We start from the raw sequence: 27,624 nt of genomic DNA on the forward strand, positions 1-27,624 counted from the left end.
TCAAGGCCTACTGCTCATTATTTTCTGCTGGTACCCCCATCACTTCAACTTCTAAACTTCACAATGTCTAATAAGCATTTAAAATTTAACATATCTAAAATCAAACTACTGATCTTCCCTGGCAAACTGCTTCTTCACACTATCTTCCTCTTCTCAATACATAGGAAGCAATTCATTCCTTGTACCAAAATCCTTGGAGACATCAGTAACTATTCACTTCTTTTCCATTTTGCTGCCAAATAATCAGTAAATCTGTTGGCTTTCCTGTAAAATACTGGAATATTTCAAATCTGACCACTTCTCACAGTCTCCCCCACTGTTACCCTAGTCTAAACTGCTGTCATTTTGTTATTTATCTTCCGGATGATTGGGATGGTCTCCAATCAGTTCTCATCCCACCTGCTCTTGCCCTCTATAGTCTGTTGTCAAAGTAGCAGTTAGGAGTTAAATCAGAACTTGTCATACCCTCTCTTTGGAATTCCTTAATGGCTTTCATTCTCCCAAATCCTCACCATTGCCTACACCACTCTTCAGATACTGACCTGTGTGACCTTTCTGACCCTATTACTATTCTCCTTCTAGCTCATTTATTCTGCTTCAGTAACACCTGCCAACTTGCTCTTTTATGGACATGCCAGGCACATTCACCCCTGGGTCTTGGCATTCGCTGTGCTAGTTTTCTCTTATCGGAACTGTTTTCCTCTAGATATCTGCATGGTTTTCATAGCTTTAAAGTCATTACCAAAAGGCTGCCTTTATAGCAAGGACTTCTCCATTACTCATTCAAAACTGCCACTCACATCTCTCCCATGTACCACCCAACACAATGCTATGCTTCCTATTTCTTCTTGGTGTTAAACACTAATGTCCATTTGACACATTATATGTCCTATTTATTTGTTTATGGTCTTTTTTCTTCCCCATTAGAGTTTAAATTCTATGACAACAGGAGATTTGGTCTGTTTTGAATTCCCAGTGTCTAGAATAATACTGATACATAATGGGTACTCAAGAAATACTTGTTGAATAAGTCAATGACTTGACTTGCCAAACTAAAATGAAAGAGATTATTGATTTTCCAGTTCAAGTGAAAATTGATTAATTTATTTAAAACAAACCCAAGATTTAGACTTCAACTGGTACCATTTATTTTTCTTTTGTATTTTTGGAGGCAAAATAAGTCAGACATAATCTTTAATTTCTCACATCCTTATATATCCAAGGAAGGTGTTGCTACATAAGGAGAATGAAGAAATCATCCTGCTTGGCACAGAGCTTTGATATTTGATGAATATTCTTTTTAAAAAATATATATGCTCCTCCATTTTTCTCATGTAATCTGACCTTGGAGAGGGCTTTATATAAAGTTGAAACCATGCCACAATACCAGTAGAGAAGTATAAACCCTGTCTTCACTGGATTACATTAAATACTTTTTCATATCCTCAACCACCAAGAATGACTGAAATTCAAAGTCAATTAATAGACAAGAATTTCTAAGGCTCCTATTTTACCAGTGAAATTTCAATTTATTTGCTTTTGTATACTTTCATTCTGAAAGCATAATATCATTCTGTTTATTTCATGAGGTCTACTCACTAAAGCTATGGTGTCAATACTGATTGCTCTAATTAACATTTGTGATTAATTTTGCACTCATTGAAATTCCATTTCCTTTTGACCAGCAGGTATGTAAGTGACAGCATGAGACTATCTGTTCTACACAAGCTAATTGGTTTTAATGAAGCCGAGAAAAATAAAAGAACTCAAGTTTGGAAGGTTTCTGAAGAATTAGAAGACAAATAATTATAAAAACATAAGGCTGCTAGGGACTTTAAAGACCATTTAACCACCATAAACAGGGGTGCGACCCTTCTTAGGACACTGGAGACTGCCCATGTCTGAAGCAAATACATCAAAGATAACAATGTTTGCAAACTGTACCTGGAGTCTTAAGTCAGGAGAAAGGCCCAAGTTAAAGACAATGACTTAGTTATCAGTCATAAGAAAAGATTGTATAGGAAGAACTTTAGCTGTTGGGGTAAGAGAAGAAACTCACGAGGGATCAGTGGAAATTTAGGGAGATGGCAGGGTCATGGAAACCTATGCCAAAGCCTGAGCCAAAGGACACCTTAGAGGAAGCCAATGGATCTGATCTATGGTAGATTATTCATGGCCTTTGAGAGAGCAGCTTCAGAGCGAAATGAAGAGCTATAATTTCAGTTAATTCTGATATTGAAAAACAAATTGAAGAGAAAGCAGAGCTGTTGGAATGTGTGTGTGTGTTTGTGTGTGTGCCTGTGTGTGCATACTCACAGGTGTACATATATGTATTTGAACATGTTTGTTCAGGGAGGAGTCAGTATAATGGGAGAGATTAATGATGGAAGAGGAAGAGACAGTATGATTGATGAGGAGAACTAAAATTGATTTAAATAACAACAAATCAAAGGAAAGAAGGTGGATGCAATATAATTTATTGTGGATCTACTATATACTTAATACTTTTCACATTTATTTTATCAGGTCCTAAAAACACCAATAAGGAATAATTTTTTTCCATTTGCAGATATAGAAACCGATGCCAGAGAAAGTGAAGAGATTGTTCAAGGATGCAAACTTGGTATATGATGAAATCAGGATTCAAATCCAGAGCTGGCTGAATCCCAAGGCCCTGTGTGTAGAGAAAAATGGAAAATTTGGCAAAGAAGAGAGAGGAGTTGAGGGAATTTAACAGGATGTTTAGAGCTGCAGAGTTAGAGTATTAAAACTGGGTTTGCAGACTTACAGAGGAACAAAATTCTGTAAAATCCACTATGCTGCATTTAATGGGATTTTAGAAAGAGGTTGCTAAGTAGTTCCAAAAGCATAACTGAAACATGAATTTGTAATGCCTGCAGTCGAGTGCAGTTATGTGACTTGTTCCAGGTTCTTCACTTCTAACAGAACATCAATATTGAACATAGGCCAGAGTTTTAAAACTCATTGTAGGCTGGCCTATTAAAAATATACGCTGATGGAGCACTGGGTGTTGTGCAAAAACAATGAATACTGTTCTGCTGAAATAAATAAATAAATAAATTAAAAATAAATAAATAAATAAATAACTTTTATCTTCCAAGGAGCTCATTAAAAAAATATATATGCTGAAGTTAGCAGTTGGGATATTTGTCCATGAATTCTCTAAAACTAAACTTTTTTAAAAATCCTGAATATAAAGAGAATATGACCAACTATTTTATTTATATCATGGGACCTAGTTAAGCATATTATTGAGTAAGTGAGATCAAACAAGCTCTTAAACTGGACACTTACCTTCTGCCTCATCAAGAGTAAATACATGCTGAACACCTTCTGTGCATCCAAAATTGGGATGGGAAGGGAACCCATTGCCCATTATGCGCTTCTAGACTTACAGGAAGAAAAATTCCATTGACAAAGCAGAGTATGCTGCTATTTAGCCTGAATTAGTATATACTAACATATACTAAACTAAATGAGCAATTTGCTAGAGAACAAATAGTATGTAGAACACCAAGTGAGCAATGCTAAGTGATGTTCACTGGCCTAAACATGAAGTTTAATTTCTAATTTCTCATTTCTGAATAGTAGCTTCTCTATACCAGTCAATCATTGCTTTATGAAGGGATTCTCAAAGTGTTTCAACATCTACTTCTCTGTACTTTCATTCCAAACTCTGGACCATTTGAAAAAATTCCAGGGTCATTGTCTGACATATATTAGAGGAGCAGAATCTCTCTCTCTCTCTCTCTCTCTCTCTATCTCTCGTACACACACACACACACACACACACACACACACACACACACAAGCCCACTGTCCACAGGGTCAAAGAGCAGTGTTGGGGTAAGTCAATGAGAGCAAGATGTCACAGAAATCTCATCAGAGATGTGAACTGAAAGATTTCCAGTGAAGAGTCCTTCTGAAAAGCCAGCTAGAGAAAGTGCATGGGAAGCTGATTTTCTGTTTCCTAAAATTTTAATGAAAATTAAATAATGAAATAATGAAAATTATGATTAAGATCTTATTCACACACACATAAAACTACATAAGAGAACACTGTGGTGGAAGAAAAAGATAATCTGAATGTTGCTCCAAAGAGAAGTAAAATCTGTTCTCCAACTCCACTTTCAGCCAAGAGAGGAGGATATATCTCTAACTCCCTGTCCATTTACACACTGATGTCATCATTTTGTTAAGTGTGCTAAACTGGAGATGGATGGGGTGACATAGTCTGGATAATATAAGGAAATATCACATATTATTTTGTTTAAAACACATTCTAATTTTTGCTGTATACGCTGAATCACAAAGTATGACTTAATTTGTGGCCAAGTTCCGGTTTACTTTCAATTTTTCAGCTATTTTTTGTATTTAAAAGTTTGACTTTTTAGAGGGCTGAGTTAGTTGTCAATATTACTTTTTGTTATTTGCAATAGTCTGAGATCTCCTCAAGAAATTTGTTAAGTAAATCGTGGTTCGCATTTGGTTGTAGATTTAAATACCAACCCTTACCCTCTTTGTCCATCCACCTTTCAGAGTGATTCTCCCAGGAGACATTGTCAGAAACCAAAAATAGAGTAATTTATTTGAAAGACCATAGAAATATATGGTATTATTATCTATAATAGTACTGAAAACCTGAAAAGAAATGTAGGTATTAATTTGATGATGTTCTTAAAACATGAAAGCTATGCATTCACAATAAAAAGTTCTCCTCATATATTATGTATAAATTATTAGCTTCTGAAAGGAAAAAATGTCATGAAGAAATGTAAGAGATGTAATTTGAAGCTTCTTCTCTTCTTTTTTCTTATTATTCATATAGTTTCACTAAGATATAGCACTTGTTTGTTTATGAATGCTTGCCAATGGTTCTCTCTCTCTTTTTCTATGTTTTTAAAAATCACAATTGCTTTTTTCCTTCTAACCATTTTATTCAGAATGACCAAACACACTATGTTGTAATTCTCTGTGAAATTCTAGAATTAATAGTGTTTCACTGATGGGGGATTGGAAAGAATGGAACACATCAGTCAATCAGTTGGGGGCATAATATGTTTGAATTTAAAAAATACATATTTCTTCTGTACAGAAATATGGTTCATTGGATTGTAACCCTCAAACCTGGAAGAATATCTATTCCTTTCAACAATTCTGAAACAATGATTAAAGGAAAGGTTTTTTGTAATGGAAAGTCTGAACACATATGTCACAATCTTAGATTTATCAGAATGTGATTATAACATTAAAGCTATGTAAAAACTATTAAAGAAACAAAGTATTATAGCAGCATAATGAGATTGCGCATTTTTTTCTCTATAAGATTTAGATATACTCTTAAAAAGACTTAGCTATTGTAATTTAGAATACAAAATTTCAACGTGTCTTTATCTGGCATACTTTCACTAAGAAGATAAGATGTTTGGATTTATTTAGATAAAACTGATAGTGAGAAGAATAATCAGAAAAATAAATCAACAGGAAAAACAATTTTCATGTGTGTCACAACCTGAAACATATTTCTTCCTGTTTCCTTAACCACACATTTGTGAAAAGGCCTTTGGCAGCTTACAAAATTGTTATATTTAATTATTCATAACCATAATATGCCCTTATAAAACTGCTGTCCCAGAGACGCCTGGGTGGCTCAGTGGGTTAAGCCTCTGCTTTTGGCTCAGGTCATGATCTCAGAGTCCTTGGATGGAGCCCCGCAGCAGTCTCTCGGCTCAGCAGGGTACCTGCTTCCCCTTCTCTCTCTGCCTGCCTCTCTGCCTACTTGTGATTTCTTTCTCTGTCAAATAAATAAATAAAAATCTTAAAAAAAAAACAAAACTTCTGTCCCTTGTAACTGTTACAGTTACTTCCTTATTGACATCAGAACATTCACAAAGTAATTCATCTATCCCATCTATAATGGCAATGTCTACTATAGACATTCTGGCAAAATGTTAATGGCTCACAAAGAGACAAGATACAGAAAATCACTTAATAAATTTCATAGCATAAATGATCAAGTATAACTGCAAAATTAGAATGTAGCCATTATAAAAGAGTGAACAGTGACTTAAAGGCAAAAATTTCTATCTAGGCTATCCATGCTAATCTATGAACAGAATTTCTTCATTATGAATGAGTAGCTTTCATTTTTTTGAGAATGTTATCTAGTTAACACCTACACTTCTTTCATGTTTTCAGTACCAGCATAGATAATAATACCATAATACCATCAGCTTGTATCATTGCTATTACTGCAAGAGCAGAGGTACAAATACAAATACAGATGTGAGAGAAAAAGAAAATTATTTCCCATATCCATCAAATCCTACCTTTGAACTTAAGTTCATATCTAGTTTCATGTTATTTATGGGGCACATGCAGTTTGCATGGGGCTGTACCTGTTAAAAGCTGAATCTTCACTGGAAAATGAAAAGTGAAAGCATCACTCCCAAAATCAGGGTTTATCTTAGAAACTAATCTTGGATGCTACAGATTTTCATAGGAAATTTTAACTTAAGTCCACCAGTAGTTAAAAATTTGAGAAGAGAGTTGTACAGAATTGACACAGGCAACCCACGGACACTGCACAAGAGTACTGTAGGCAAATATGCTCAAGACTGAATTGATTCATTGACTTACCTGAGACATATACCATATACCATATACCGGTCAATGACTGTAGAGAGTAGATACTTACTAAAATGAATGCACTCATTAGATACACGAGAGTCACAATCTGAAATCTTTTTAGGAATAAAAATAATTCTTATTCCTGATTTGAAAGATAAAGAATAAAAATAGGTACCTTTTCAATTTTGTTACAAAACTTAATTTCTGAATTTATTTATTTATTTATTCATTTCTGTATTTATTTTAAATAGAAATAACAGATATTCTATTGTGCTATTTCTCAAAAGTGAGAAAAAAGATAGATTGGTTATCATTTCACTCTCTGAAATCTATAAAATCAATGATTTATAAAGTCCAACATTACATTGACTTAATCTAATAATCAGAATGAAGGCTAAAAACGACCCAAAGCTTCCAATAGCATTTCAATGGTCTATATTAACTGTTCTTTGGCAAGAAAATTATTTATCTCCTGAGAATCCAAAGACAAATTTTGACATAGTCACCAAGACAATTATTGTTCCAAACAGCCATCAGAAGCATAATTCACTTTCTTGAGCAAAATGTACATACATTTCTCTTGTTACAAGAGAAAATAATTTCTTTTCTAAAGCTAATTATAAAAATACAAAGTGTATTCTATATACTAAGGTAGTATCCCCTCCTTCAAAATCTTCTCTTGGTTGTATTCTTACTAATTCTAAGCTAATATCCTTCTGAAATTTGGGGCTTCAATCTCCATAATAAGGATCTGGGGCTTAACAGAGAGAGAAAAGGAATCACATATGAGAAACAAATTTAAGCAACATGAATAAACTTTTTATGGAATAGACTTTTTGAATGATTATCAAAATGTTTTTCTTTAACCTAATAATTATCTAATTTTATAAGCCTAATAGTGTCTTACTTAGACTCCTGAATGAAAAAATAATAAAGGTAATGGGTTTTCATTGCTTTTTCACCATCTCCTCTTCAATATGGAACAGACTATACAGAAGCCAGAAAGACAAGTTTTAAAGAAGAGCTAGTTGGGGGAGGAAGCATGGAGTCAGAGCTGGTTCATAGTGATAATAAAACAAGCTGACCTATCTTGAAAAATGCTTTTTAACACAATGAATGACTCAGGACCAAAAGACACTACAAAGTGGCCGAGCAGTAGCATCATTTCCAAAAGAGCAGTGTGTGCGTGCGCATGCCCACACGCGCACGCACATACACACACAGACAGGCTTTATGAAAGAGTTTTAGAGATAAAATGGAAAAAAAAAAACAACTCTTACTGAAAAGTCTTCAAAGATTTTCTTGAGTTCTTTGTGACCATGCCTTCCAGCAATATGTGCTGGATCTGAACCCGCGAAATTTTTCACCTTAGATGCCCAGGTTGCTCCTGAACATTGAAGCAAATGAATAGCCAAGTTCTTTAAACCAAATTTTGCTGCACAGTGGAGAAGAGTTGGGAGTTCTTCGAAATGAGTATCTGTAAGCATAACAGGCAAAGGATTAATGTGTTTTTATCATGTCTGGAATGCCACAAGAAAAAGTCAAACACAATCTACTCCTAAAAGTAATTCTCACAAAGTAGAACAGATTTTCAGTGTGACTTTGCATGTAAGAAACCATCAGTGTTCTTTTTTTTTTTTTTAAATATTTTATTTATGTGTTTGACAGAGAGAGGTCACAAGTAGGCAGAGAGGCAGGCAGAGAGAGAGGGAGAAACAGGCTCCCCACTGAGCAGAGAGCCCGATGCGGGGCTCGATCCCAGGACCCTGAGATCATGACCTGAGCCGAAGGCAGAGACTTAAACCACTGAGCCACCCAGGCGCCCCACCATCAGTGGTTTTAACAATGAAGCATCTCCTTCTTTGTATTTCTCAGCATACAATAAATAGAAACTAATATTATCACTAGCACTAATGCCCCCCTCTTACTTGGGGGGTAAGTTTAATTTGGAAAAGCACATCAATCTCTTAAATACAAAATAAAACAGAACACAAATATCATATTGTAATAACTCTTTTTTAATCTATTTCAACATTAGCCAAACACTAACAATATTAAATAGGTCCATCTATAAAACCTTTCTGTGTTTTCTACTGCCATGCTTACTTTGCTTCCTTCTGAAGGTGAGATGGACACATAATTGCTGGAAAGTTTATATGAGATTTCTATGTACAATTTTTCTTTCAAAAAGGAACTGCAACAGAAAATACAGGTGAGCACTTTGATAAACATCTTCAGCATGGAAATATCCATCAGGATTTTACAGCTTTCATATCAATGTTTGAGAGTTTGAGTTTCAAAATTGGTTATTAACTATCAATTAGAAGTATTAATTATGTATAACTGTAAAACAGTGAATGTAAATAGCTATCTCAGTGAAAACACATACACACAGAAATGAGTGTTGTTTTGTTATTATTCTATATTTTCACACCTAGCTGGAAAAAATGTGTCACAGAAATTACACACCAGCTTGCTTGAATAGCTGTGGCATTATCAAGGAGCAAGCAACTGGAAGGCTTATGGCAACAGAAACAAAGGTGTCAAAACAAAAGTCAATTTTCTTCCATAATATTTTGGAAAACTGAATCTGGCTTCATTTACCTCTTTGCTATTTTGTAGACTAAAGGAACAAAAAAGGAAATGAGGAAATGAGACTTTGAGTTTTCAATTCACTTGGGTGTCTCAGGGCAGAAAAAATTATTTAGTTTGTTGGTTTATATGTTTTAATAGAAAACAAAATAAAAACCTCCAGGATACATTAAGAACATTAAGAACTTTGCTTTAAGGAAATATTTCACCGTTTAAAATGTGTTAGTACTAAACGGCTATCGGTAAATTTCATGGTTATATTTCAATGATAATGCACTGGTCCCTTCTTATATGGTATTCTTATATTTTATGAAGATGAGCCTGTGAAAGCTGAAACTGTCTAAAGTAGGTACCATCTTCAAAATAAAAATGTAGTTACTTAAAAAGGTATCAAGATATAATTATTTACTTATTTTTATTAAAAGGCACCATGAAATATAATTTTCTGTTATAATTAAACCAGGGCAAATTTAAACAAGAAAATATTGACATGATAATATCAGATTTCTACAGGTCCTTGGTTATCTCTCTCACTGACACATCATACCATAAATAAAAAACATCACCTGGCAATCAATACTTTATGCATTATTCTTGCATACTGCTATTCTGGTGAACTTTTAAATCACTGTCAATGCAACTTAAAACGTTTTTATCATTAAAGAAATGTTTAATCATTTTGGGAACACAGTCACCTTTTAACCTCACCAAACCCCTGTCAGTAAATCCCTCAAGTTTAAAATAATATAATATTAGAAACAACAGCAACAAACTTCATTAAAAATCTCTCTTGTACATCAAAAAGTGTAAGAAGGACTGGGACAAGAGGTCATGGATTTTCAGGTTGTCTTTCTTACCAGTTCTGCTACTGTGAACTGTGTTTTCTGACACGTGTGGAAGAAGTTCTATTGATTTAAGACCATAGTGATAGGAAACGGTGCTACAGATTTGAAGGTTGGCTTCTTTATTTCCCATTTCTCTGCTTCATTTTTAGTGGCAGTTTAAAATCCATTAATATACTAGAATACTTGGTGAGGTTACAGACATGAAAGAGGCTTAGAGGGTATCTTTTTATTTTCCTAACCAGTAATAGAAATGTTGTGTTTTGTTTGTTTGTTTGTTTGTTTTAAGATTTTTATTTATTTGACAGAAAGAGAGAGAGAGAGAGCGAACGAGCACCTTTGGACAATGTAGAATACAATAGTCACAAAAGCACAGGCTTAGAGTCGGCATTCACTATGTGAACTTCAACAGGCTACTAATTATCTGAGCCTAGCCTTCTCTTCCAAATTTGTAAGACTATTGAGATGATTAAGGGACATAACACAGAAAACGTGCCCAACAAAGTGTCTGAAACATAATAGACATTCAATAAATATTCTCTCTTCTGTGTCAATAGATTAAAGCATCCTTGTCCTAATTCATCTTTGTTCCAACTATAAGATCCCTAATTCTTTTCATTACTCCAAAGTATGATCTTGAAAGCTTTACTCCAGAATAGTTGGTCCTTTATTAAATGATGAATCAGTTTTAAACTGGCCTAAATAAATCATTTACAGCAACCCTTTTTATTATCTTGGATGAGGTTATTTTACCTGCTTATTTTCATTAAGTTGGAAATGCTCAGTCTGCTAATATACATAGTTAATAACGAAAAAATTTCTAATTTAAGTTTTTTAAATTAAAATATGACAGAGCTAACCTTTCAAAGAATTTGAAATGATTCATAGGAACTATGTTGGGTTATTTTAATGTTAATTAAATCATGATCTTTAGCATTATTTTTGTAGAATATCAAATTAAATATACTCAGCATGTGAATATAATATATTTATGTATATGAATAAAGATATTCATGCCAATACAGGTATGATTATGCTAAGAACTAGTTCAGGCTTTTATGTATGCTCTTTATAAAAATCATCCTTTTTTTATTTTCACCTTGATTTGATTATTACGAGAATTTGAGATATGAATGTATTCCTCTGTATCTTGAACAGGCATGTTTGTAATCACATGATCACTAATGTTTTCGTGTAAAGATATTTGTGTTTCTGGGGCTTAAGCTTTTTTTTATGAAAGTATGATTTAAAATTGCACTGAGTTTAATGAATTCTAACAATTTTATACATCCATGCAACTACCACCCAAAACAAGCAAAAGAAAGTTTCTATCATGGTAGCAAATTCTGTGTCTCATTTTAGTCAATTCTCCACTTCAGAAGCAACCATTTTCTAATTTTTATCAACAGAGGTAAGTTTTATTTCTTCTTGGATTTCATATAAGTGGAATCATATATGCATGTGTATTGTATTGTCTTCCAGCCTCTATTTCTGATGAGAGGTCAGATACCATTCTTAAAATTGTTTTCCTGTATGGAATGTGCTTTCGCCACTACAAATTCTTCACCCTCTCCTACTCAACCCCCTATAACTACTTTTAAGACTTTATATTTATTTTTGATTTTTGGCAGTTAAACTATGGTGTGTGTTGGTATGATATTTTTGTATTTATTCTGCTTGGGAGTTACAGGGCTTACTGAATCTGTGGACTGATGTGATTCATCAATTTTGGGTCATTCTTGGCCATTATTTCTTTAAATTTTTTTTTTGCTTCATTCTGTCACTTTTACTAAGGGAATACAATTACACATATGTTAGATTATTTAATATTATTCTATGCAGTGTGGATCAGAATTGAGTCAAATTAATATGTAGATGAACTGAGCTTGTTCTTTTTTATGGCTTTACTTTGAGTCTAGATTTTTCATCTCTTTTTCAGTTCAAATAATTTATTTGGACCATCTTCAAGTTTACTGATTCTCTTTTCCTCTTTGTTGTTTCTACGATTAACTCCATTTAATTTTTTAAAAATTTCTGATATTGTATATTTCTAGGATTTCCTTTTTTTATTATAATTTCTATTGCTCTGATAAAATTGCTATCTTTTTACATGTTGCCTAACTTTTACAATAGATTCTATAACATATTTATCATAGCTTTTCTAGTATTACATCTGATTATTTCAACATCTGTAACATTTCTGTGTCTGCTTCTAATCACTGTCTCTTTTCTTGATCAAGGGTCACCTTTTTTTCCTTCTTCATATTTCTTGTAATTTTTTATTGTACTGTATTAAAGAGCTCAAGTAAATAATGTTTACCCTCAGAATAAGGCATACCATTGTCTCAGTCAGACAACTACATTTGGGAATGGAGTGAAATTTTTCTGTCGATGAACTGAGCTTGTCATTTTTGCGTCTTTACTTAGCTTCCATTAACAACTGGCCTCAAATATTTTGAGGGCAGGATCACAACTTTCTTCAGCACAGGTTGGCATCTGAGCCTTGCTGAGACTCAAGAAACCTCAGCTGCTGTACAGACTGGCTGTCAGCTTTTGGGTTACCAGACATTCTTTTTTTCCTCCAGTCCTGCCTCCAGAATTCACATCAGAATATCTCTTTTAGATTTTGTGAGGCCTCTGTAGTATACTTGGTTAAGACAGACTCCTTACCATCACAATAGCTTGGAAATATTTCTTCCAGCTTTGTTGCCTCTCTGTATTTATAACTTGCTCTCCATATGCTCTCTGTAAGCACATGGTAAAAGCTTTGGTGGAATTTGTCTCAGCAAACCTGACCCCTTTCACGCTTCAGCAGCCATGACCAGGACTTCAGAGAGGGGTCAGAATGTTTTTCAAGGAACTTTCTCAGGTTTCCTGCCCTCCAGCCCTTGGTATACTAGCTCTGTGCACTTGTAACAGCCTACAAAAGAGAGGTAGAGGGTGATGCAGTCTATAACTGGAGCTCCGTGGTATTTTTGTCCATCACACAAGCCTAATATATACACTTAAAGTTTGCTAAACATTCAGCTGGTTTCTCTTTACTCCTCATCAATAGTGAGTTCTTATTGTTCTGTAAAGGATAAAGGAAGTCACGAATTTCTTCTTTCTTATGAAGGACTCTTTCTGGAATTTGATTGTTTGGGTTTTTTTGTCATTAATTTTCTGCTGGATTCAAAAAGAGATACTCATTTTGAAAATCATCTTGCTTGTTGTTATAATGGGAGCAATAGCCTCTTGTGATGAACATTGTAATGAGAAACAGAGTCCTATTAGTCTTAGCTCATATGCCATTTAGTGATTTTCTTAAATTTACATTTATTTTTATTTTTTATTAACATGTCATGTATTATTTGTTTCAGGGGTACAGGTCTGTGATTCATCAGTCTTACAGAACTCACAGCACTCACGATAGCACATAGCCTCACCAATGTCTATCACCCAGCCACCCCATCCTTTCCACCCCTCACCCCTCCAGCAACCCTCAGCTTGTTTCTTGAGATTAAGAGTCTCTTATGGTTTCTCAAATGCCACGTATCAGTGAGATCATATGATAATTGTCTTTCTCTGACTGACTTATTTTGCTTAGCATAATACCTTCTGGTTCCATCCATGTCATTGCAAATGGCAAAATTTCAGTTTTTGGATGGCTGCATAATATCCAGTGTGTGTGTGTGTATACCATATCTTTTTTATCCATTCATCTGTTGAAGGACGTCTAGGCCCTTTCCATAGTTTGGCTATTGTGGACATTGCTATTATAAACATTGGGGTGCACATTCTCCTTTGGATCACTGCATTTGTATCTTTAGGATAAATACCTAGTAGTGCGATTGCTGGGTTGTAGAGTAGCTCTACTTTCAACTTTTTGAGGAACCTCCATGCTGTTTTCCAGAGTGCCTGCACAAGCTTAAATTCCCACCAACAGTGCAGGAGTGTTTCCCTTTCTTTGCATCCTCACCAACATCTGTTGTTTCCTGGCTTGTTAATTTTAGCCATTCTGACTGGTGTGAGGTGGTATTTCACTGTGGTTTTGATTTGTATTTCCCTGATGCCAAGTGATGTTGAGCACTTTTTTATGTGTCTGTTGGTCATTTGGATGTCTTTGCAGAAATGTCTGTTCATGTCTTCTGCCCATTTCTTGATTGGATTATTTGTTCTTTGGGTTTTGAGTTGGATAAGTTCTTTATAGATTTTGGATACTAGCCCTTTATCTGATATGTCATTTGTGAATATCTTCTCCCATTTTCTTAATTGTCTTTTGGTTTTGTTGATTGTTTCCTTTGTTGTGCATACAACATTTATTTTGTAAGTAGTTTATAACCTTACTTATTAGATTAAAATAATGGATTCCTTAAGAAGATATAAAAAGTCTTATAAAATTTGCTTACTCTGTAGTGTACATCTGCTTCATTTCATGGAAATTTTCATTGAATTAATCAAGATTCATTGCAGATGCAATGAATTTTATTATCAAGGTGTAAATAAGAGACCACAATTCACACTAAAGTGTGGCCAGTTTGCTTTTGACTTTTTTTCTGGATGAAATAAATTTTCAGTTTCAGTTGTTTGAATGCTAATTTCAAAAGAACAGAATTAAATGTCTCTCCTTTTTCAAGGAAATTCCAATTTCACTAGTTTTGCAAATAAAAATAAGTGAGTTGGTACATAGTAAAGAAATTGAGTCATATATTTGTTTGTGCTGAGCCATTTCTAAAAGTTCAAGGTAATCCCTATAAGAGGTGGCCAATAATTAGATTGAAGTAATCAAACCAAAGCTTTCAAAAGATTAACCTTGCTCACCAGAATAATAGAATGGGAATATACCCAAGGTTGGAATACAAGCTTTAAAAATTTAAAAGATGATGATACAAACTGGAAGTGCATGGCTATGTAATCCATTTGTTCTCATAAATCACTATCTAGAATCATAAATATTTATTCACTCAAAGTAGAATGAGCAGGTGGTCACTTTAGGACAAAACAATGAAGCACACAGCAAAGAAAAGTTAAGTCAGGAGACCTGATTTCTAATCCCAGCTCAGCCACTCAATCTGTAATGTTTAAGAAAGTTCATCTCCCTGACCTCTGTCTCTTCATTTATAAAATTAGAGGGGTTGGGGACTTCTGATTTTCTTCTGGGTTAGAAGCCATGCCACAGATGGTTTTAGGGTAATTTTCCCCGAATGCTAATCAGATGTCAATTAAAAGAGTAAGGATGACATTTGTGAAGGTGGAAGAAAGGTAATAATTTTCATTTCTTTCATCAAAGGATTTGGAGTCTGATAAAATGTTAGTATTTCTGGGGGTCTGTAAAACGGAGCATTGCTGGGTGTATGAATCTGATTGTTCTGTGACAGGAGAAGACAAATCCAACACGTGAGGTGCCATTCTCCACATCCTGTTGAAATAGTAAACACAGAAGCCTATTTAGAATTTCAAGCAACAAAAAATACTGCTAGGGTTATTATATTTCTAAAGCCTTGACAGTGAAAATTAAATGCACAAGGGAAATAGTGTTCCATTAAATCCCTTTGCTACAGTTTTGTTATCTCTTGTATTACATAAAATATGAGTGGGGGGGGGGGCACCTGAGCGGCTCAGTGGGTTAAACCTCTGCCTTGGGCCAAGGTCATGATCTCAGGGTCTTGGGATTGAGCCCCACATCTGGCTCTCTGCTCAGCAGGGAGCCTGCTTCCCTCTCTCTCTCTCTCTGCCTGCCTCTCTGCCTACTTGTGATCTCTCTATCAAATAAATAAATAAAATCGTTAAAAAAATATGAGTGGGAAGTGCATAAATACACACTTTAGTATTAACCTCAATTTTGGAATCACCTCATTAATTACATTATACCTAATTAATTACATTAATTACATTCTTGTTACTAAAATAGTTTTTTAAATATTTAAGAGAAAATATTAAAAGTTGTATCCAAGTTGTATGACCCTTGTAACTGTCTCAGGAAACTTCATGTAATTTTTTTTTTTTTTAACAAGTGTTTTAGTAAAAATGGTTAAATTCCTAATCAACATTATATTCAAATGAGTTCTGGTTTCATCTTAATAAATAATGCTCAAAATAATGACTTTTATTATTATAAACCTTGCAATTCTAAAACTTAATACCTGTTTATTTTGAGAGGCAATATTGTGCAGTTAGTGCTTAAACATTAGGGCTTTGGAACCAGATTGGATAGATGGAATCCCAACTCCAGCATTTACTAATGGTGTAATATGGACAAGTTACTCGAATTTTGTGTCTCAGTTTTCTCAATGTTTAAATGAAAATGATAACATCTAATCAATAAGCTATTAAACCTAGGTTTAATGTATTCTTTCATACAAACAAGTACTATTGATCCTCACTACTCACAATTTCATATTTTCAAATTTTCCTACTCATAAAAATTTATTTGTCCCCTCCCAATCAAAACTTGTGGCCTTTTTGTGGTTATTTGTAGACATGTGCAGAGCAGTAAAAAATCTGACTGCATGTTCCCAGCTGAGGTCAAACAAAGCAACACCTTGTTTTCTTATTTCAACTATTTCAACTCTTATACTTAAAGCGAATGTCCTCTTTGTGGTCTACGTAGTGTCACGTTTTCTATTTTTGTGGGTTTTTTGGTTACTGGTGGTGTGGTGATTAGTTGTTTTACAAAGTGACTCCCTGGCATAGCACAGAGGTGCTGTCTGGTGTTCCCAAGCATAAGAAGGCTGTGATCTGTTTTATGAAGAAAATAAGTGTGTTAGATAAATTTCATTCAGGCATGAATTATAATGACCTTGTTGGTGAGTTCTACATCAATGACTCAAAAATACATATTAAATCCTGGGTTTTTAAACAGAAACATGCATAAAATGAGGTTATGTATTAATAGACAGACAAAAATGTGATCAGAGGTTTGCAGGAAGCTAATCCTATATTTCTCCTTAAGCAATGTTCAGTATTCTCTATTCAGAGACTTTATGTAACATAACTACCATGAACAATAATAATCAATTGCATTGTAAAGAAATCTAAAGGCCCCTTTTCCTTTGTGGAGAATGAGTCGACATTTGCTTTCTGTTGCAACATGGCTGGGCATTTTCAAAATATGGTGCCTTCTTTTCCTTCTTCCACACTGTTAAGGAATCTCTGAGTGCAGTCCTGTGTATTGCTTCTCAGAGTGAGGCCAGGAAAGGCATCAGGCTGGAGGAGGAAACTGTGAACATTTTAGCCCATGATTTCTGAGACATTCTCCTGCTTGTCTCTATGTTTAGGGCTTACAAGGTTAAAATCCAAACTGGGCATGGTTAGACCCCATACTGGCAACCACTCTAGACGTAGGAAGAACAGTCCTAGTGCCTTGACTCTGTCTTGCTTATTTTCCTACTTGCCAAACTTACACAAAATAATAAGGAAAATCTAGGATGAAAGTGAATCCTTACTCTGTTGCTCTCAGATAATATAGATTCCTTTGAGTGATTGTAGGTCTTTTTGATTTTGGTTAGATTCTGTATATTTTATTGTAATTAAATGCTTAAGATTTGGGAGCTTATAAAGCTATAGAAATAAAGTTCTGGAAGATTGATGTTCTGGCATGCAAAATATCTGAATGATCAACTGACAAGAAGCATGAGAAGTGAATGGAGCATGTAACCTTGAATCCAGAGAGAGTTCATTTTTCACTGAATACCCTCATAGAATCCACCATAAAATTAGCAACAGTAATAATAAGAGGAGAAGAAAGAGGAAAAGAGGAAGGAGGATGAGAAAGGGAAGAAAATATGACACCTAATGAATGAATGGAGTTGAAAAAGAGAAATTGCAGCCATGTAGTGTCAGAATGAGTGATAACAGAGCAGCAGAACAGGGAAGCAGCAGACTGATGCAAAACGGTCTGATCCCAGAGAAAGAGTATTTGGGGACACACTGTAAAACAGCTTCTTATCCAAGACAGTGGCCAAGAATGGCAACATGTAAAACAAGAATGAAATAATCCATGAAGCCACAATAAATAGCCTGGGAATTTGGACCCCATGCCTGGAGTTGATGTTAGGAAACAGAGGAGGATGTATAGTCTTTATTAGCAGTTCTTATAATGGTATCAGTTAAAGTTAAATCTCACACCATTTGAGTAGGTTTATTATCCATTCTCCACTATCTAACTCAGATAGTGATGAAGTAATAAAAAGAGTGGGGCTGCTTCAAGTTCAACTAATCCAGCCAGTCTGTAGCTATTCTCTGTTTAAAATAAGAAATCTCTAGAAATGTTATTTCTATAGAAATGTGACTGTATTCTTTCCCTCTCTGTTCATTTAAAAAAGACTTTTGAAAACTACTAACTTTGTCTCTGCTGAATCTTGACAGTAAAACAAAAACAAACAAAAAAAACCCAAAAATAAAAACAAAAAGAATCAAACAAACAACAACAATAAATACAAACTAAGAACCTAAGAGGAGGGGCACCTGGGTGGCTCAGTGGATTAAGCCACTCCCTTCGGGTCCTGGGTCCTGGGCTTTCTGCTCCACAGGGAGCCTGCTTCCTCCTCTCTCTCTGCCTGCCTCTCTGCCTACTTGTGATCTCTCTCTGTCAAATAAATAAATAAAATCTTTAAAAAAAAAAAAAAAGAACCTAAGAGGAAGCCAGGAAAGAACTGAGAAAGAGTCAGGAAATCTAGAACAACATAAGTAAGGAAACATGATGGGTGAAGCTAAGATCAGAGAGCTGAACACTTTTCCATGAGGCCATGACTTACAGGAAGAAAGCCACCCACTAGCCTTTGTATGGGTCTCCCATGGAAATCCAAGGGATATGCACCACCAGGCAGTAAACCAACATATCAGGCAAGGATATTTGATTTCGGTAGTAAGGAATATTCAGCAATTCTCAGATTTTATAGTCTTTAGCAAATGATTTATTCTTTAAAAATGTTAAATAATTTTGAAAATAAAAATGAACTAAAGGGGCGCCTGGATGGCCCAGGAGGTTAAAGCCTCTGCCTTCGGCTCAGGTCATGATCCCAGGGTCCTGGGATGGAGCCCTGCATCAGGCTCTCTGTTCAGTGGGGAGACTGCTTCTTCCTCTCGCTCTCTGTCTGCCTCTCTGTCTACTTGTGATCTCTGTCTGTCAAATAAATAAATAAAATCTTTTAAAAAAATGAACTAAAGCAAGGAGGAAATTTTGGGTAGTATTGAGAGCAATAAAATTACTGGTTAGAGCTTAAGATGATTTTGGAGCACCATCATACATAATATAGGGACAGGATAAAAATGGAATGTAAGAATATTTAGGGGAGCGCCCAAATGTAGGATAGAAAATGAAATATGTTAGAAAAACCTGCTAGAAGACTTTCTCAGGAGCAAGGAGAAATAACTGATGGTCTGAATTAGAGTGGAGTCACACTGGAATGGACAAGGAAGGATAGAAATGTCGGACACTTCAAAAGAAAAGTTAATAGGACTTAATGATTGAGTCGGCTGGCTCTGAAGGAAAGAGGTGAATTTAAGATAACATCCAGGTGATGGGTATTAAGGATGGCACGTACTTCATGGAGCACAGGGTGTTATACACAAACAACAAATCCTGGAACACTACATCAAAAACTAATGATGGACTGTATGTTGACTAACATAACACAATAAAAAAATAACATTCAGGTTTATGGCTACAAAGTTACAAGGTAAGAGAAAGAGAAACTCATTAAGGAAGGTGACAATGATGGCCATGAAGAGGTACAGGTATGGGTGTTGATGGAATAGTTGCCATAATAAGTTATAGAGCAATAAGTAAATTACACATACGGGTCTTTGAGTAGAGCATGTTGGCTATAAACTTAGCTCCTGGGTCACCACAGGAAACTTGTTTTGGGAAAGAGCAAATATTCTGAGATGATTTTTTTTTAGATGAGAAAATATTCTGAAATAAGGCCCCAGATATATTTTTGCCATGTAAGGTAACTTAATTACAGATCTGGGAATTAGGACATGAATTTCTTTAGGGATAATTTAGCTTATTATACTAAGCAGGAAATGTTAACTCAAAAGACACCCTCATGAAACAGGAAGATAGTAATAGCTCTATAGTTTAGTATGTCTTAACATTCTAAGCAATATCTATTTTTCCTTGATCAAGGATTTATATTACATACATGAATTCAAATTATTAACTACACTATCAACACATCCTCAGTCTATTAAATAGGAGAGGAGATTTTAGGAGATTTTCCAGCTACTAGGTTACAGTTGCTTTACAAATCAACTGAGCAGCCATTTTTCAAACTGATTTCTAGGGAGCCCAAGAGGTGTGGGGCTAAATTACAGTTGTTCAGAGCTGCTGACCTCTAAACAATAGAATGATGGTAAGTGTGATCGTTATTTTTAAGTGTCACCCACCTGGATATGGTGCCCAGTTGTTTAGTCAAATATAAGTCTAGATGTAACTATGGAAGTATACTGTAGATATGATTAACATTTAAATCAGTAGACTGAGTATTAGCCTCCGTCATGGGAGTGGCCTCATCCAATCAGCTGAAGGCTGTAGGAGAAAAGAGGATCTCCAAAGAGGAAGAAATTTGGTTTCCAGACTGCCTTTGGACTCAAGGCAACAAAATCTACTCCTGAGATTTTCAGCCTGCTGGCATGACCTACATGTTTCAGAATTGCCCGCTCCACAATCACATGGGCCAGTTCCTTAAAGTAAACCTCCTTTTGTCTCTTTGTCTCTCTTAACACATCCTATTGGTTCTGTTTCTCTGGCGCATCCTGACTAATTACGTGAGGAAAATGACCATAGTGGTTTTGGTAAACCATAATCTATACAAACAAGACATAAAAACAAGTTCTTCTGTGTCTTTGAATTACTACCCTTCTCAGAGTAGTACGAGGAGTCTTTAGACCTGCAGTGACACTACAAAGACCTTCTGTAACTATCTGGTAATGGTAGAATCTTGAGAGCAAATGAGTGAGTCCCTTTCAGAAGCGAAAGATATTTGGAGAGAGGTTAATAATAGATTAGTGCTGGGGGGTTTCTGGACCTGTCAAGAATCTCAGAGGACAGAAACTCGAGGTTTGAGGATTACTACTGCACAGCAGCTAAAAAAGTGAGAGGAGTTCCTTAAGTAATAACTTATTCAACCTATAATAAAAAAAAGTCCATTTTCATTGTGTGTGTGTGTGCATGCATGACTGAGGCTAACCCATGCTTGCATTTCTTAATAAAATGGATATTACAGAGCCTCTTTCCTATTATCAGTTACTAATGGACAGTGTTTATGTTTTTTTCCCTAACCCTATGATAAATTTACAGATTTAAACTTATTATTTTTGACCCGGAAAGCCCTATATTTTTTGTGTGTGAGTCCAGAGAAGATGAACATACATGTTTTGGGTTTCTGAGCACAGAGAATTCAAGCAGCATATACAGAAAGCTCATATGCCATTTTTTTTTTCATTCTGCTCATGGCTGATACCACAGATTGAGGTAGAAAAGAAGAGAAAAGACAAAATAATGACATTAAAATTTCTGCCTTATATTCCTACAAAGAAGAGCTCTTTTATTTTTGGAGCTCAAATATTATAGTCTATATGGATTGCTGACTACGGTCTTATTGATGTTCTTCTGTAGTTAACTTGGTTGTCATTAACAAATTAATTAATGTAGTAAATGTTTATTGAGTACTAGAAACACTTACAGGACTGGGAATAAATTCATGGACAAAAGAAACAGAGCTCCATCCTAAAGGATACTATTTGCCCATGGAGGCAAAAGGGTGATTGGAAGGAAATCACAAACTATGAAACAAAAATCGTATTTCTAGGATTGCAAAAAATAACATACAGAGCATCTGAGATAATTTCAAACTTGCTTATATAAATTATTCATTTAAGTAGTAATTTTAAACAATTTAACAAAAATAATTCATAACCTTTCCTCTAAATTTAAGATCATCTCCCTAGGAAGCTTCCTCTGACTACCCTTCTTTCTCTGGGCTCCCTCGGCACCCTGGAGCACCAGCTCTATACAGTGTAAATAGGGCTGCAGTCCTTGGTTAGTAATGTGGCCACCTCGGCTGGGCTGTCTGGATCCAAATCCCAGCTCTGCCACTATTTGGGCAAGAGATACAATATCTCATTTGTAAAGCAGAGATTAAAAGTAGTACTTTCCTCAGGATTCTTGTGAGGAATTAAATTAGTTAAAGTAATTAAAATGCAGGCACCAGGGTGGCTCAGTCGGTTAAGTGTCTGCCTTCTGTTCAGGTCATGATCTCAGGGTCCTGGGATCGAGCCCCACATCAGAGTCCCTTCTCAGTAAGAAGTTGGCTTCTCCCTCTACCTTTCCTCCTGCTTGTGATTTTTCTCATTCTCAAATAAATAAGCAAAATCTTAAAAACGAATACCGTGGCACTGTATCACTGGGTTGTATTTTATTTATCTCATATTCTTCTACCTTTCCTCAGTATCTGGAAGAGTACCTAGGATAGAGTCTATTAAGCTTCTAAGAATTCTTGAGGGTTTTTTGTGTTTTTTTTTTTAATGAACACACACAAAACATACAAGTTTTAGATAAGGACTCTAAGATTATTTTATTCTGCAGCTATCCTTTAAATCCTGGGACACAGAGAGATAAAAACAAATATGATATCTTGACTTTAATTATATTGTTTAAATTATTTAAATATATTCTTAAAATTTGTTTAATTTTATTCATGCCATGTCATTACTGCATGTTTACTCAGTGCTTTTCACTGGTGACTCACAGACCAGTAACATCAGCATCATCTATGAATTTGTGAGAAATGCAAAATCCCTGAGCCCATCTCAGACCTACTGTATCAAAAATTCTGAATAAGGTCCAGCAATCTGAGTTTTAACAAGCCTTCCAAGTAATTCTGATGTCCACCGAAGTTCAAGAGGAAAATGCTAAATACAAGGAAGAATGGGGCTTGGTTTAAATGATTAAGCAAGAGTATCCACTCAGCCAGGAAAACTGAAGTAAACCTCACAGAGAACTAGTAAAACTGCAAAGTATACAAAGTATGTCTGGGGTAGACTTTTTCTCCATTCTATTCACTGTTTCTTTAAGAGATTTCCACTTCCATCATGGTTTACATGTTTGATTTATTTTTTAATTTTTAAAAAAGATTTTATGTATGTTTGTATATATTTATTTTAGAGAGAAAGAAAGAGAGAACATGGGGGCAGGGGCAGAGGGGGAAGGAGAGGGACAAGCAGACTCTGCACTGAGCATAGAGCCTAGTGGAGCTTGACATGGGGCTCAATCCCAGGACCCTGAGACATAACCTGAGCAAAACCAGGAGTCGGACTTCCAGTTGACTGATCCATCAAGGTACCCTTGCTTTACATATTTTAAATTATCTTTCTGTGTTGTCAATGGAAAAGACTATAATTGAAGAGAAAATTTACTGCTAAAATGTATTTATCTTTACTTAGTTCCTGGAGAAATATACAGTCTTACAGCAATCTGAGAAATAAACATTGTTAGAAACAATATTTCAACCAAACATCTCACATTATATTCTTATAGAGGTAATCTTCATTCAGATTCTGTGGATAATAAGCATGGAGGATATAATTTCTTACAGTCTGCCAGATATCCTGTGTAGAGGTCATGCTTATTTCTCAGATTTCTATTATTGTCAACAATTTGTTCCATAAGGATACAACCTCTGCCATCCCAGCTCACCTTTCTGGCTTCCAGAATGACCTATCTCAGAAACTGGCTCTCAGGATAGGAACGCTATGAAAGTAGCTAGGCACAAGCAGCCTACTGCTTTAGCTTCCAAGCCTCACCTATTCTTTATCATGTGCTGTTAACCCTGCTATTGCCCGTTTGGATTCTCTGTGTGATTTGTTACTTTCTTTCTATTTTTTTTTAACTTCTCTGTCGTCCTGTCCCTTGTATATTACACTATTCTGTTCATAATTTTGTCCTGTAGTCTTCTAGTCATATCTTATCCCAATGTGTGTATATATGAACTCATCCTTCAACTTTGGAGATGTTTAAAATGGGGAAGGGTATATGACAAATGAAATTCAGGTTCAGTACAACGGAAAATGAACTTGAGAGGCAGTTAGTTACAACTACATAATCCTCTTCTCTGTGTCTTCTGAGTAGTGCTTTATTTCACTTGTTAACAACCTGCATTCTCCAAATCAGTCTGCATTTCCAACTACTTCTAGTTTTTTTGCAGCATTTTGGGGGTGTTGGGGAGTTACTCAAAACTGTAATTCTTAATCTGTCCATTATTTGCTCTACAGATACTATCTATTGATACTATCTATTGATACAGACTTTCAGGAAAAACTGATAGGCCAAGTGATATTTTTGGTGCAAAGATCTGGGGAATACCTAGATCCACTGGGGGGACATTTTGGGCATTAGTGAATGGTTTTGTAAATTACGAATTATTATGTGGCATTTTCCCACTTCCACTCTCAGCAGTAGGATAAGATGTGGTAGATCACTTCTTTTTCTCAGAAAAACTTTCTTTACTTGCTCTCGAGACACTAAGCTCCTACTTCAATGAGTGATCCTTCTCAGTCTCCTTTTATGGAAATTTCTCTTCCAGGTCTCTAAATATCGCACTGCTCAGGACTGACTTTTGCTCTGAACTACCCTCTCTACAGAGTGGTCTTATCCAGGCAATGGCTGTGAATACCACAGTGACCTCATTCCTGGGCCTTTGACAATCTGTCAACAAGTCCTACCATTTTTACCTTCAAATATCTACCACGTTAAGGGCACATGTTAGTAATTCCACTGCCCCCACCAGGTGATAGCTGTCATCGCATCCCCTCCCCCTACCAAGACAACCAGAATGGCTTCCTGCCGAGTGTCACTGCTTCTGTTCTTACCCAGCTATAATCTGTTCTCTGTGTAGCAGCAAGATACTATTTCTAACATGTAGATAATACAAAAACATATTATAATCTTCGCATGACATCTCATCACTTCCCATCTTTCTACCTGCCCACTTGATTTTTCTTAAAACCAGAATTACTAGTTAAAACAATATTTTATTTATTCTGTTGCCCTCATTAAAATAAGAGTTCCACGAAGACAGGCTTTTGTACAATGGCGACCCAGGAGTACCTAGGAGAGTATCTGGTACTTTGTTTACACTTATAATAGGAATGAACAAATCAGGTTGCTTAATAAAATCTTTTAGATCAAAGTTCTCTTAACTGGGGAAAAATATACATTTACAGGCTCATCTTTTTTTATTTATAATTTACAGACTTGTCAATTATTATAGAATATGTGTTGTTACGCTAGTGGGAATGGGTATAACGAGAAAGAATTACAAATGTTGAAATGTGAAGGGCTGACCATTTATAAATGGTTGCTGGACTCCGAATAGCATATTGCCTATCTTCACAATGTGAGGATTCAACCTCAGGCCAGGGAGGTTTCTTTGATTCTGTAGGACAGACTGTTCTTTCTTACCTATGCTCTCTATGGACTCAAGGCCAGAGGTGCTTCCTTGTCTGGGGAATAATTCATGTGCAGGGAAGGTCAAATTTTTGCCCGGGTATCAACATTATCTTTTTTTGCTTTCTCTCTTCCTTCCTTTCTTATTCTTTTTTTTTTTAAATGTACATTCTCCAATCACACGTACAATGCTTATAAGAATAACTTTTCAAACTTCTTACCTGGAGAAATATAGGATCTTCAAAGAAACACAGTGAAAGTAAATACCAGTAATATAATACTAAAAGAATAACCCTTTTTTTGGTTATTGAAGTGGAAAACATTTTAAGGGATTCAAAGTGCTTGTTTTATTTTATTATTATTTGATACAAATTGAACCGTCAGTTCATGAAATCAATTTGAGAATATGCTAAAAAATGTCTTTGATAGAAGATGTGAAAATCTATATACCTGTAGGTTGAGTTATCAAGAAAATGAAGTGGAAAAATCTATAATTTTACAGTCAATTTACATACCAAATCTCCAATTTACTCAATCACTACATGTTTTGATAGTGTGTTATGTGTAAATCTGTCCCTAATTTAGTGTATTTACTAAACAGTGATGTGTTTGTAACTAATTTAGAGTGAGATTACATGACTATATTTTTTTCCTACCACCTATTACTACTTATCCCAAAATAAGGAATAATCTAACCGTTTATTTTCCTTTCAGATTGACTTTTTTTCATTGTTTTTGATTTTCTTCTCAAGTGATTTATAATCAAAACGAATAAAGATTTCCAAGTTATGGAATGAATACAGTGTAGCATAAGGAATATAGTCAGTGTATTGTAATAGCAATGTATCCAGACAGATGGTAACTACACTTGTGAACACAGCAATGCACAAACTTGTTGAATCACTATGTTGTACACCTGAAACTAATGTAACATGGTGTGTCAACTATGCTCAAATAAAGGAATTAAATTTTAAAAAGAAAACGGAAAAGTTCCATATAACTTCATGTTTTGCGAAATTTATATTTTGGGAAAATATTCAATTAAAAAATGTTTTTGTAAAATATCCCTGATGTTGATTCTATCTGTTCCTAATTTTCTTCTTAGGAAATAAGAATAGTAATTCCTCATTTGCAAAAACTCCTCTTTCGGGGCGCCTGGGTGGCTCAGTGGATTAAGCCGCTGCCTTCGGCTCAGGTCACGATCTCAGGGTCCTCGGATCGAGCCCCGCGTCGGGCTCTCTGCTCCGCGGGGAGCCTGCTTCCTCCTCTCTCTCTGCCTGCCTCTCTGCCTACTTGTGCTCTCTCTCTCTGTCAAAAAACAAAAAAAAAACAAAAAAAACTCCTCTTTCCATACAGAGCTATGATATGTTATAAGATACATGGCTCAATCCCATGGGTATCAAGGAAAGGGACAGTCAAAAATAATTATAAATCATTATTTTAAAGTAACATTTTTGATGGTATCAAACCATATAATAATCAGAAATAAATCTAATAAAAGTTTTTAAGGATTTTATAAAAATATAATACTTTTGAAGTATATAAGAAAAACACCCACATAAATAAAGTACCATGCATATGATCAGAGAGAGCTAAGTATGCTAAAAAGTGGTAATTTTTACAAAATTAACTTATAGCTTTACTTCAATTTTATTAGAACTTAAAAAAATATTTTATTTAATTATTTGAGAGAAAGAGAGAGAGAGCATGGATGGAGGAGAGGGGAGGGAGAAACAGACTCCCCATTGAGCAGAGAGTCCTATGTGGGGCTTGATCCCAGGATCCTCGGATCATGGCCTGAGCCAAAGGCAGCCGCCTAACCAACTAAGCCACTCAGGCATCCCTTTATTAGAGTTTTTAATAGAATTTGACAAGCTGATCCTAAATAGCAAAGGACAAATAAAGGAGGAAGAAGAACAAAGATACTTTTAAGAATGAGGTGGGGATGAGTTCTAATAGAAACAAATTCTAAAACAAACTTAATTATATGCTTACATAAAATACCATATAAACTAAAAAATAAGCAACCAATAAGTAGATATTTGCAATGTATAGAATAACAAATAGCTACTTTAAAGAATATAGGGGCGCCTGGGTGTCTCAGTGGGT

The 27,624-nt window shown here is 35.2% G+C and overlaps 1 protein-coding gene across 3 annotated transcripts in view; it reads right to left on the reverse strand.

Annotated features, from left to right (window-relative positions):
* The window catches only part of BANK1 (B cell scaffold protein with ankyrin repeats 1), a 306,359-nt gene that overhangs the window by 156,413 nt on the left and 122,322 nt on the right, over positions 1-27,624 (reverse strand). For all 3 annotated transcript variants that reach the window (XM_045987184.1, XM_045987189.1, XM_045987175.1), the window contains exon 7: positions 7,932-8,128. In XM_045987184.1, the coding sequence (XP_045843140.1) occupies positions 7,932-8,128 (197 nt within the window). The remainder of the gene's footprint in view (positions 1-7,931; positions 8,129-27,624) is intronic.

The sequence above is a fragment of the Meles meles genome, chromosome 2 (genome assembly GCF_922984935.1).
Source record: "Meles meles chromosome 2, mMelMel3.1 paternal haplotype, whole genome shotgun sequence".
NCBI lineage: Eukaryota > Metazoa > Chordata > Mammalia > Carnivora > Mustelidae > Meles > Meles meles.